At 37.3% G+C, this 12,601-nt stretch overlaps 2 protein-coding genes across 2 annotated transcripts; both read right to left on the bottom strand.

Moving 5' to 3' along the window:
* Positions 1 to 42: 42 nt before the first annotated feature.
* On the bottom strand, positions 43 to 399 carry LOC138365691 (uncharacterized). Its single transcript, XM_069326186.1, has one exon. It carries the CDS (start codon positions 397 to 399, stop codon positions 43 to 45), a length of 357 nt encoding a protein of 118 aa, XP_069182287.1.
* A 1,745-nt stretch (positions 400 to 2,144) lies between these two features.
* On the bottom strand, positions 2,145 to 11,751 carry LOC138365698 (uncharacterized). Its single transcript, XM_069326193.1, has 11 exons — positions 11,521 to 11,751; positions 9,925 to 10,155; positions 9,171 to 9,581; positions 8,270 to 8,737; positions 7,876 to 8,016; positions 6,688 to 6,888; positions 5,420 to 5,620; positions 4,846 to 5,076; positions 3,765 to 4,232; positions 3,371 to 3,511; positions 2,145 to 2,417 (listed from the first exon to the last, which is right to left on the bottom strand). The coding sequence occupies exons 1-11, from the start codon at positions 11,749 to 11,751 to the stop codon at positions 2,145 to 2,147; spliced, it is 2,997 nt and encodes a 998-aa protein (XP_069182294.1).
* Between the last annotated feature and the right edge of the window lie 850 nt (positions 11,752 to 12,601).

Raw genomic sequence — 12,601 nt, forward strand, 5'->3', positions numbered from 1 at the left:
TGCGTCTGTAGGTCACGGTGTCTATATTTAGGAATCTATATGTCACGATGTATTTATATTTCTGCATCTGTAGGTCACGGTGTCTATATTTGTGCATCTGTATGTCACGGAGTCTATATTTGTGCATCTGTAGGTCACAATATCTATGTTTGTGCATCTGTAGGTCACAGTATCTATATTTGTGCATCTGTAGGTCACAGTGTCAATATTTGAACAGTTGTAGGTCAAAGTGTCTATATTTGTGCATCTGTAGGTCACGGTGTTTATATTTGTGCATCTGTAGGTTACACTGTTTATATTTGTGCATCTGTAGGTCACAATGTCGATATATGTGTGCATCTGTAGGTCACGGTGTCTATATTTAGGTATCTGTAGGTCACGGTGTCTATATTTGTGCATCTGTAGGCAACGGTGTCTATATTTGTGCATTTGTATGTCCCGGTGTCTATATTTGTGCATCAGTGTGTCACGGTGTCTATATTTGTGCATCTGTAGGTCACGGTGTCAATAATTGTGCATCAGTAGGTCACGGTGTCAATATTTGTGCAATTGTAGGTCACATTCTCTATATTCGTGCATCTGTGAGTCACAGTATATATATATTTGCATCTGTAGATCAGTGTCTGTATTTGTGCATCTGTAGGTCACAGTGTCTATATTTGTGCAACTGTAGGTCACAGTGTCTATATTTGTGCATCTGTAGGTCACGGTGTCTACATTTGTGCATCTGTTGGTCACGGTGTCCATATTTGTGCATCTGTAGGTCACAATGTCTATGTTTGTGCATCTGCAGGTCACAGTGTCTATATTTGTGCATCTGTATGTCAAAGTATCTATATTTGTGCATCTGTAGGTCGCGGTGTCTCTATTTGAGCATCTGTAGGTCACGGTGTTTATATTTGTGCATCTGTAGGTCATAGTGTCTATATTTGTGCATCTGTAGGTCACAATATATATATTTGTGCATCTGTAGGCCACAGTATCTATATTTATGCATCTGTAGGTCACAGTGTCTATATTTGACCAGCTGTAAGTCACAGTGTCTATATTTGTGCATCTGTATGTAACAGTGTCTATATTTGTGCATCTGTTGGTCACAAAGTCGATATATGTGTGCATCTGTAGGTCACAGTGTCTACATTTAGGCATCTGTTGGTAACGGTGTGTCTATATTTGTGCATCTGTAGGTCACGGTGTCTATATTTGTGCATCTGTATGTCACAGTGTCTATATTTGTGCATCTGTGTGTCACGGTGTCTATATTTGTGCATCTGTATGTCACGGTATCTATATTTATGCATCTGTAGGTTACAGTATCTATATTTGTGCATCTGTAGGTAACAGTATCTATATTTGTGCATCTGTATGTCACGGTGTCTATATTTGTGCATCTGTAGGTCACATTGTCTATATTTGTGCATCTGTAGGTCACAATATCTATATTTGTGCATCTGTAGGTCACAGTATCTATATTTGTGCATCTGTAGGTCACAGTGTCAATATTTGAACAGCTGTAGGTCAATGTGTCTATATATGTGCCTCTGTAGGTCACGGTGTTTATATTTGTACACCTGTAGGTTACAGTGTCTATATTTGTGCATCTGTAGGTCACAGTGTCTATATATGTGTGCGTCTGTAGATCACGGTGTCTATATTTAGGAATCTATATGTCAGGTTGTATTTATATTTGTGCTTCTGTAGGTCACAGTGTCTATATTTGTGATTCTGTATGTCACGGAGTCTATATTTGTGCATCTGTGTGTCACGGTGTCTATATTTGTGCATCTGTATGTCACGGTGTCTATATTTGAGCATCTGTAGGTTACAGTATCTATATTTGTGCATCTGTTGGTAACATTATCTATATTTGTGCATCTGTAGGTCACCGTGTCTATATTAGTGCATCTGTATGTCACGGTGTCTATATTTGTGCATCTTTAGGTCACAGTGTCTATATTTGTGCATCTGAAGCTCACAGTATCTATATTTGTGCATCTGTTGGTCAAATTATCTATATTTGTGCATTTGTAAGTCACGGTGTCTATATTTGTGCATCTGTACGTTATAGTGTCTATATTTGTGCATCTGTAGGTCACGGTATCTATATATGTGCATCTGTAGGTTACGGAGTCTATATTTGTGCATCAGTAGGTTAGAGTGTCTATATTTTTGCATCTGTAGGTCACAATATATATGTTTGTGCATCTGTAGGTCACAGTATCTATATTTGTGAATCTGTAGGTCACAGTGTCAATATTTGAACAGTTGTAGGTCAAAGTGTCTATATTTGTGCATCTGTAGGTCACGGTGTTTATATTTGTGCATCTGTAGGGTACACTGTTTATATTTGTGCATCTGTAGGTCACAATGTCAATATATGTGTGCATCTGTAGGTCACGGTGTCTATATTTAGGCATCTGTAGGTCACGGTGTCTATATTTGTGCATCTTTAGGTAACGGTGTCTCTATTTGTGCATCTGTATGTCACGGTGTCTATATTTGTGCATCTGTGTGTCACGGTGTCTATATTTGTGCATCTGTAGGTCACAGTGTCTATATTTGTGCATCTGTTGGTCACAGTGTTTATATTTGTGCATCTGTAGGTCACGGTAACTAAATTTGTGCATTTGTAGGTCACAGTATCTATATTTCTGCATCTGTAGGTCACGGTGTCTATATTTGAGCATCTGTAGGTCACAGTGTCTTTATTTGTTCATCTGTTGGTCACAGTGTCTATATTTGTGCATCTGAAGGTCACAGTGTCTATATTTCTGCATCAGTAGGTCACGGTATCTATATATGTGCCTCTATAGGTCACAGTGTCTCTATTTGTGCATCTGTAGGTCACAGTATCTATATTTGTGCATCTGTAGGTCACGGTGTCTATGTGTATTTGTAGGTCACGGTGTCTATATTTATGCAATTGTAGGTCACAGTGTCTATATTCGTGCATCTGTGAGTCACAGTATATATATATATATATATATATATATATATATATATATATATATATATATATATATATATTCATCTGTAGATCAGTGTCTATATTTGTGCATCTGTAGGTCACAGTGTCTGTATTTGTGCATCTGTAGGTCACGGTGTCTATATTTGTGCATCTTTAGGTCACAGTGTCTTTGTTTGTGCATCTGCAGGTCACAGTGTCTATATTTGTGCATCTGTATGTCAAAGTATCTATATTTGTGCATCTCTAGGTCACGGTGTCGATATTTGTGCATATGTAGGTCACGGTGTCTATATTTGTGCATCTGCAGGGCACAGTGTCTATATTTGTGCATCTGTAGGTCACAATGTATATATTTGTGCATCTGTAGGTCACAGTATCTATATTTATGCATCTGTAGGTCACAGTGTCTATATTTGTGCATCTGTAGGTAACAGTGTCTATATTTATGCATCTGTAGGTCACAATGTCGATATATGTGTGCATCTGTAGGTCACGATGTCTATATTTAGGCATCTGTAGGTCACGGTGTCTATATTTAGGCATCTGTAGGTCACGGTGTGTCTATATTTGTGCATCTGTAGATAAAGGTGTCTATATTTGTGCATCTGTATGTCACTTTGTCTATATTTGTACATCTGTGTGTCACGGTGTCTATATTTGTGCATCTGTATGTCACGGTATCTATATTTGTGCATCTGTAGGTTACAGTATCTATATTTGTGCATCTGTACGTAACAGTATCTATATTTGTGCATCTGTAGGTCACGGTATCTATATTTGTGCATCTGTATGTCACGTGTCTATATTTGTGCATCTGTAGGTCAGTGTCTATATTTGTGTATCTGAAGCTCACAGTATCTATATTTGTGCATCTGTAGGTCAAATTATCTATATTTGTGCATTTGTAAGTCATGGTGTCTATATTTGTGCATCTGTAGGTTATAGTGTCTATATTTGTGCATCTGTAGGTCACAGTATCTATATTTGTGCATCTGAAAGTCACGGTTTGTATATTTGTGCATCTGTAGGTTACAGTGTCTATATTTTTGCATCTGTAGGTCACAATATCTATATTTGTGCATCTGTAGGTCACAGTATCTATATTTGTGCATCTGTAGGTCACAGTTTCAATATTTGAACAGCTGAAGGTCAATGTGTCTATATTTGTGCATCTGTAGGTCACGGTGTTTATATTTTTGCATCTGTAGGTTACAGTGTCTGTATTTGTGCATCTGTAGGTCACAGTGTCTATATATGTGTGCGTCTGTAGGTCACGGTGTCTATATTTAGGAATCTATATGTCATGCTGTATCTATATTTGTGCATCTGTAGGTCACGGTGTCTATATTTGTGCATCTGTATGTCACGGTGTCTATATTTGTGCATCTGTAGGTCACTGTGTCTATATTTGTGCATCTGTATGTCACGGTGTCTATATTTGTGCATCTTTAGGTCACAGTGTCTTTATTTGTGCATCTGAAGCTCACAGTATCTATATTTGTGCATCTGTAGGTCAAATTATCTATATTTGTGCATTTGTAAGTCACGGTGTCTATATTTGTGCATCTGTAGGTTATAGTGTCTATATTTGTGCATCTGTAGGTCACGGTATCTATATTTGTGCATCTGTAGGTCACGGTATCTATATTTGTGCATCTGTAGGTCACGGTGTGTATATTTGTGCATCTGTAGGTTACGGAGTCTATATTTGTGCATCTGTAGGTTAGAGTGTGTATATTTGTGCATCGGTAGGTTATAATGTCTATATTTGCGCATCTGTAGGTCATGGTATCTATATTTGTGAATCTGTAGGTCATGGTGTGTATATTTGTGCATCTGTAGGTTATTGAGTCTATATTTATGCATCTGTAGGTTACAGTGTCTGTATTTGTGCATCTGTAGGTCACAATATCTATATTTGTGCATCTGTAGGTCACAGTATCTATATTTGTGCATCTGTAGGTCACAGTGTCAATATTTGAACAGCTGTAGGTCAGTGTGTCTATATTTGTGCATCTGTAGGTCACGGTGTTTATATTTGTGCATCTGTAGGTTACAGTGTCTATATTTGTGCATCTGTAGTTCACAGTGTCTATATATGTGTGCGTCTGTAGGTCACGGTGTCTATATTTAGGAATCTATATGTCACGATGTATTTATATTTCTGCATCTGTAGGTCATGGTGTCTATATTTGTGCATCTGTATGTCACGGAGTCTATATTTGTGCATCTGTGTGTCACGGTGTCTATATTTGTTCATCTGTATGTCACGGTGTCTATATTTGTGCATCTGTAGGTCACAGTATCTATATTTGTGCATCTGTTGGTACCAGTATCTATATTTGTGCATCTGTAGGTCACGGTGTCTATATTTGTGCATCTGTATGTCACGGTGTCTATATTTGTGCATCTTTAGGTCACAGTGTCTATATTTGTGCATCTGAAGCTCACAGTATCTATATTTGTGCATCTGTAGGTCAAATTATCTATATTTCTGCATCTGTAAGTCACAGTGTCTATATTTGACCAGCTGTAGGTCACAGTGTCTATATTTGTGCATCTGTATGTAACAGTGTCTATATTTGTGCATCTGTTGGTCACAAAGTCGATATATGTGTGCATCTGTAGGTCACAGTGTCTATATTTAGGCATCTGTTGGTAACGGTGTGTCTATATTTGTGCATCTGTAGGTCACGTTGTCTATATTTGTGCATCTGTATGTCACAGTGTCTATATTTGTGCATCTGTGTGTCACGGTGTCTATATTTGTGCATCTGTATGTCACGGTATCTATATTTATGCATCTGTAGGTTACAGTATCTATATTGGTGCATCTGTAGGTAACAGTATCTATATTTGTGCATCTGTATGTCACGGTGTCTATATTTGTGCATCTGTAGGTCACAGTGTCTATATTTGTGCATCTGTAGGTCACAATATCTATATTTGTGCATCTGTAGGTCACAGTATCTATATTTGTGCATCTGTAGGTCACAGTGTCAATATTTGAACAGCTGTAGGTCAATGTGTCTATATATGTGCCTCTGTAGGTCACGGTGTTTATATTTGTACACCTGTAGGTTACAGTGTCTATATTTGTGCATCTGTAGGTCACAGTGTCTATATATGTGTGCGTCTGTAGATCACGGTCTCTATATTTAGGAATCTATATGTCAGGTTGTATTTATATTTGTGCTTCTGTAGGTCACAGTGTCTATATTTGTGATTCTGTATGTCACGGAGTCTATATTTGTGCATCTGTGTGTCACGGTGTCTATATTTGTGCATCTGTATGTCACGGTGTCTATATTTGAGCATCTGTAGGTTACAGTATCTATATTTGTGCATCTGTTGGTAACATTATCTATATTTGTGCATCTGTAGGTCACCGTGTCTATATTAGTGCATCTGTATGTCACGGTGTCTATATTTGTGCATCTTTAGGTCACAGTGTCTATATTTGTGCATCTGAAGCTCACAGTATCTATATTTGTGCATCTGTTGGTCAAATTATCTATATTTGTGCATTTGTAAGTCACGGTGTCTATATTTGTGCATCTGTACGTTATAGTGTCTATATTTGTGCATCTGTAGGTCACGGTATCTATATATGTGCATCTGTAGGTTACGGAGTCTTTATTTGTGCATCAGTAGGTTAGAGTGTCTATATTTTTGCATCTGTAGGTCCCAATATATATGTTTGTGCATCTGTAGGTCACAGTATCTATATTTGTGAATCTGTAGGTCACAGTGTCAATATTTGAACAGTTGTAGGTCAAAGTGTCTATATTTGTGCATCTGTAGGTCACGGTGTTTATATTTGTGCATCTGTAGGGTACACTGTTTATATTTGTGCATCTGTAGGTCACAATGTCAATATATGTGTGCATCTGTAGGTCACGGTGTCTATATTTAGGCATCTGTAGGTCACGGTGTCTATATTTGTGCATCTTTAGGTAACGGTGTCTCTATTTGTGCATCTGTATGTCACGGTGTCTATATTTGTGCATCTGTGTGTCACGGTGTCTATATTTGTGCATCTGTAGGTCACAGTGTCTATATTTGTGCATCTGTTGGTCACAGTGTTTATATTTGTGCATCTGTAGGTCACGGTAACTAAATTTGTGCATTTGTAGGTCACAGTATCTATATTTCTGCATCTGTAGGTCACGGTGTCTATATTTGAGCATCTGTAGGTCACAGTGTCTATATTTGTTCATCTGTTGGTCACAGTGTCTATATTTGTGCATCTGAAGGTCACAGTGTCTATATTTCTGCTTCAGTAGGTCACGGTATCTATATATGTGCCTCTATAGGTCACAGTGTCTCTATTTGTGCATCTGTAGGTCACAGTATCTATATTTGTGCATCTGTAGGTCACGGTGTCTATGTGTATTTGTAGGTCACGGTGTCTATATTTATGCAATTGTAGGTCACAGTGTCTATATTCGTGCATCTGTGAGTCACAGTATATATATATATATATATATATATATATATATATATATATATATATATATATATATATATATATATATATATATATATATATATATATATATATTCATCTGTAGATCAGTGTCTATATTTGTGCATCTGTAGGTCACAGTGTCTGTATTTGTGCATCTGTAGGTCACGGTGTCTATATTTGTGCATCTTTAGGTCACAGTGTCTATGTTTGTGCATCTGCAGGTCACAGTGTCTATATTTGTGCATCTGTATGTCAAAGTATCTATATTTGTGCATCTCTAGGTCACGGTGTCGATATTTGTGCATCTGTAGGTCACGGTGTCTATATTTGTGCATCTGCAGGGCACAGTGTCTATATTTGTGCATCTGTAGGTCACAATGTATATATTTGTGCATCTGTAGGTCACAGTATCTATATTTATGCATCTGTAGGTCACAGTGTCTATATTTGTGCATCTGTAGGTAACAGTGTCTATATTTATGCATCTGTAGGTCACAATGTCGATATATGTGTGCATCTGTAGGTCACGATGTCTATATTTAGGCATCTGTAGGTCACGGTGTCTATATTTAGGCATCTGTAGGTCACGGTGTGTCTATATTTGTGCATCTGTAGATAAAGGTGTCTATATTTGTGCATCTGTATGTCACTTTGTCTATATTTGTACATCTGTGTGTCACGGTGTCTATATTTGTGCATCTGTATGTCACGATATCTATATTTGTGCATCTGTAGGTTACAGTATCTATATTTGTGCATCTGTAGGTAACAGTATCTATATTTGTGCATCTGTAGGTCACGGTATCTATATTTGTGCATCTGTATGTCACGTGTCTATATTTGTGCATCTGTAGGTCAGTGTCTATATTTGTGTATCTGAAGCTCACAGTATCTATATTTGTGCATCTGTAGGTCAAATTATCTATATTTGTGCATTTGTAAGTCATGGTGTCTATATTTGTGCATCTGTAGGTTATAGTGTCTATATTTGTGCATCTGTAGGTCACAGTATCTATATTTGTGCATCTGAAAGTCACGGTTTGTATATTTGTGCATCTGTAGGTTACAGTGTCTATATTTTTGCATCTGTAGGTCACAATATCTATATTTGTGCATCTGTAGGTCACAGTATCTATATTTGTGCATCTGTAGGTCACAGTTTCAATATTTGAACAGCTGAAGGTCAATGTGTCTATATTTGTGCATCTGTAGGTCACGGTGTTTATATTTTTGCATCTGTAGGTTACAGTGTCTGTATTTGTGCATCTGTAGGTCACAGTGTCTATATATGTGTGCGTCTGTAGGTCACGGTGTCTATATTTAGGAATCTATATGTCATGCTGTATCTATATTTGTGCATCTGTAGGTCACGGTGTCTATATTTGTGCATCTGTATGTCACGGTGTCTATATTTGTGCATCTGTAGGTCACTGTGTCTATATTTGTGCATCTGTATGTCACGGTGTCTATATTTGTGCATCTTTAGGTCACAGTGTCTTTATTTGTGCATCTGAAGCTCACAGTATCTATATTTGTGCATCTGTAGGTCAAATTATCTATATTTGTGCATTTGTAAGTCACGGTGTCTATATTTGTGCATCTGTAGGTTATAGTGTCTATATTTGTGCATCTGTAGGTCACGGTATCTATATTTGTGCATCTGTAGGTCACGGTATCTATATTTGTGCATCTGTAGGTCACGGTGTGTATATTTGTGCATCTGTAGGTTACGGAGTCTATATTTGTGCATCTGTAGGTTAGAGTGTCTATATTTGTGCATCGGTAGGTTATAATGTCTATATTTGCGCATCTGTAGGTCATGGTATCTATATTTGTGAATCTGTAGGTCATGGTGTGTATATTTGTGCATCTGTAGGTTATTGAGTCTATATTTATGCATCTGTAGGTTACAGTGTCTGTATTTGTGCATCTGTAGGTCACAATATCTATATTTGTGCATCTGTAGGTCACAGTATCTATATTTGTGCATCTGTAGGTCACAGTGTCAATATTTGAACAGCTGTAGGTCAGTGTGTCTATATTTGTGCATCTGTAGGTCACGGTGTTTATATTTGTGCATCTGTAGGTTACAGTGTCTATATTTGTGCATCTGTAGTTCACAGTGTCTATATATGTGTGCGTCTGTAGGTCACGGTGTCTATATTTAGGAATCTATATGTCACGATGTATTTATATTTCTGCATCTGTAGGTCACGGTGTCTATATTTGTGCATCTGTATGTCACGGAGTCTATATTTGTGCATCTGTGTGTCACGGTGTCTATATTTGTTCATCTGTATGTCACGGTGTCTATATTTGTGCATCTGTAGGTCACAGTATCTATATTTGTGCATCTGTTGGTAACAGTATCTATATTTGTGCATCTGTAGGTCACGGTGTCTATATTTGTGCATCTGTATGTCACGGTGTCTATATTTGTGCATCTTTAGGTCACAGTGTCTATATTTGTGCATCTGAAGCTCACAGTATCTATATTTGTGCTTCTGTAGGTCAAATTATCTATATTTCTGCATCTGTAAGTCACAGTGTCTATATTTGTGCATCTGTAGGTTATAGTGTCTATATTTGTGCATCTGTAGGTCACGGTATCTATATTTGTGCATCTGTAGGTCACAATGTCGATATATGTGTGCATCTGTAGGTCACAGTGTCTATATTTGTGGAACTGTAGGTCACAGTGTCTATATTTGTGCATCTGTAGGTCACGGTGTCTATATATGTGCATCTGTAGGTAACGGAGTCTATATATGTGCATCTGTATGTCACGGTGTCTATATTTGTGCATCTGTGTGTCACGGTGTCTATATTTGTGCATCTGTAGATCACGGTGTCAATAATTGTGCATCAGTAGGTCACGGTGTCAATATTTGTGCAATTGTAGGTCACATTGTCTATATTCGTGCATCTGTGAGTCACAGTATATATATATATGTGCATCTGTAGATCAGTGTCTATATTTTTGCATCTGTAGGTCACAGTGTCTATATTTGTGCAACTATAGGTCACAGTGTCTATTTTTGTGCATCTGTAGGTCACGGTGTCGATATTTGTGCACCTGTAGGTCACAGTGTCTATGTTTGTGCATCTGCAGGTCTCAGTGTCTATATTTGTGCATCTGTATGTCACGGTATCTATATTTATGCATCTGTAGGTTACAGTATCTTTATTTGTGCATCTGTAGGTAACAGTATCTATATTTGTGCATCTGTATGTCACGGTGTCTATATTTGTGCATCTGTAGGTCACAGTGTCTATATTTGTGCATCTGTAGGTCACAATATCTATATTTGTGCATCTGTAGGTCACAGTATCTATATTTGTGCATCTGTAGGTCACAGTGTCAATATTTGAACAGCTGTAGATCAATGTGTCTATATATGTGCCTCTGTAGGTCACGGTGTTTATATTTGTACACCTGTAGGTTACAGTGTCTATATTTGTGCATCTGTAGGTCACAGTGTCTATATATGTGTGCGTCTGTAGATCACGGTGTCTATATTTAGGAATCTATATGTCAGGTTGTATTTATATTTGTGCTTCTGTAGGTCACAGTGTCTATATTTGTGATTCTGTATGTCACGGAGTCTATATTTGTGCATCTGTGTGTCACGGTGTCTATATTTGTGCATCTGTATGTCACGGTGTCTATATTTGAGCATCTGTAGGTTACAGTATCTATATTTGTGCATCTGTTGGTAACATTATCTATATTTGTGCATCTGTAGGTCACCGTGTCTATATTAGTGCATCTGTATGTCACGGTGTCTATATTTGTGCATCTTTAGGTCACAGTGTCTATATTTGTGCATCTGAAGCTCACAGTATCTATATTTGTGCATCTGTTGGTCAAATTATCTATATTTGTGCATTTGTAAGTCACGGTGTCTATATTTGTGCATCTGTACGTTATAGTGTCTATATTTGTGCATCTGTAGGTCACGGTATCTATATATGTGCATCTGTAGGTTACGGAGTCTATATTTGTGCATCAGTAGGTTAGAGTGTCTATATTTTTGCATCTGTAGGTCACAATATATATGTTTGTGCATCTGTAGGTCACAGTATCTATATTTGTGAATCTGTAGGTCACAGTGTCAATATTTGAACAGTTGTAGGTCAAAGTGTCTATATTTGTGCATCTGTAGGTCACGGTGTTTATATTTGTGCATCTGTAGGGTACACTGTTTATATTTGTGCATCTGTAGGTCACAATGTCAATATATGTGTGCATCTGTAGGTCACGGTGTCTATATTTAGGCATCTGTAGGTCACGGTGTCTATATTTGTGCATCTTTAGGTAACGGTGTCTCTATTTGTGCATCTGTATGTCACGGTGTCTATATTTGTGCATCTGTGTGTCACGGTGTCTATATTTGTGCATCTGTAGGTCACAGTGTCTATATTTGTGCATCTGTTGGTCACAGTGTTTATATTTGTGCATCTGTAGGTCACGGTAACTAAATTTGTGCATTTGTAGGTCACAGTATCTATATTTCTGCATCTGTAGGTCACGGTGTCTATATTTGAGCATCTGTAGGTCACAGTGTCTATATTTGTTCATCTGTTGGTCACAGTGTCTATATTTGTGCATCTGAAGGTCACAGTGTCTATATTTCTGCATCAGTAGGTCACGGTATCTATATATGTGCCTCTATAGGTCACAGTGTCTCTATTTGTGCATCTGTAGGTCACAGTATCTATATTTGTGCATCTGTAGGTCACGGTGTCTATGTGTATTTGTAGGTCACGGTGTCTATATTTATGCAATTGTAGGTCACAGTGTCTATATTCGTGCATCTGTGAGTCACAGTATATATATATATATATATATATATATATATATATATATATATATATATATATATATATATATATATATATTGTGACGGTAACGCGTTGGTGTTCGGCTGTTTAAGGCTAGGGGTATGGCCTCGTCACATAGTTATAAAAAAAAATAGAAAAAACTGGAACTTCGTCTGTGGTAAGGTAAGGAGAAGACACACAAAACACAAGTAAACTTTAACAATGAAATTTTAATTACGTTAAATAAATCAAAACATGAAAATAATGCACAAACAAATTCTTATAATAAAATCAATGAATCAAAATAATAAGAATACTTAAATGACAATGAAAAGTTA

The sequence above is a fragment of the Procambarus clarkii genome, chromosome 2 (assembly GCF_040958095.1).
Source record: "Procambarus clarkii isolate CNS0578487 chromosome 2, FALCON_Pclarkii_2.0, whole genome shotgun sequence".
In the NCBI taxonomy this organism is placed as follows: Eukaryota; Metazoa; Arthropoda; class Malacostraca; order Decapoda; family Cambaridae; genus Procambarus; species Procambarus clarkii.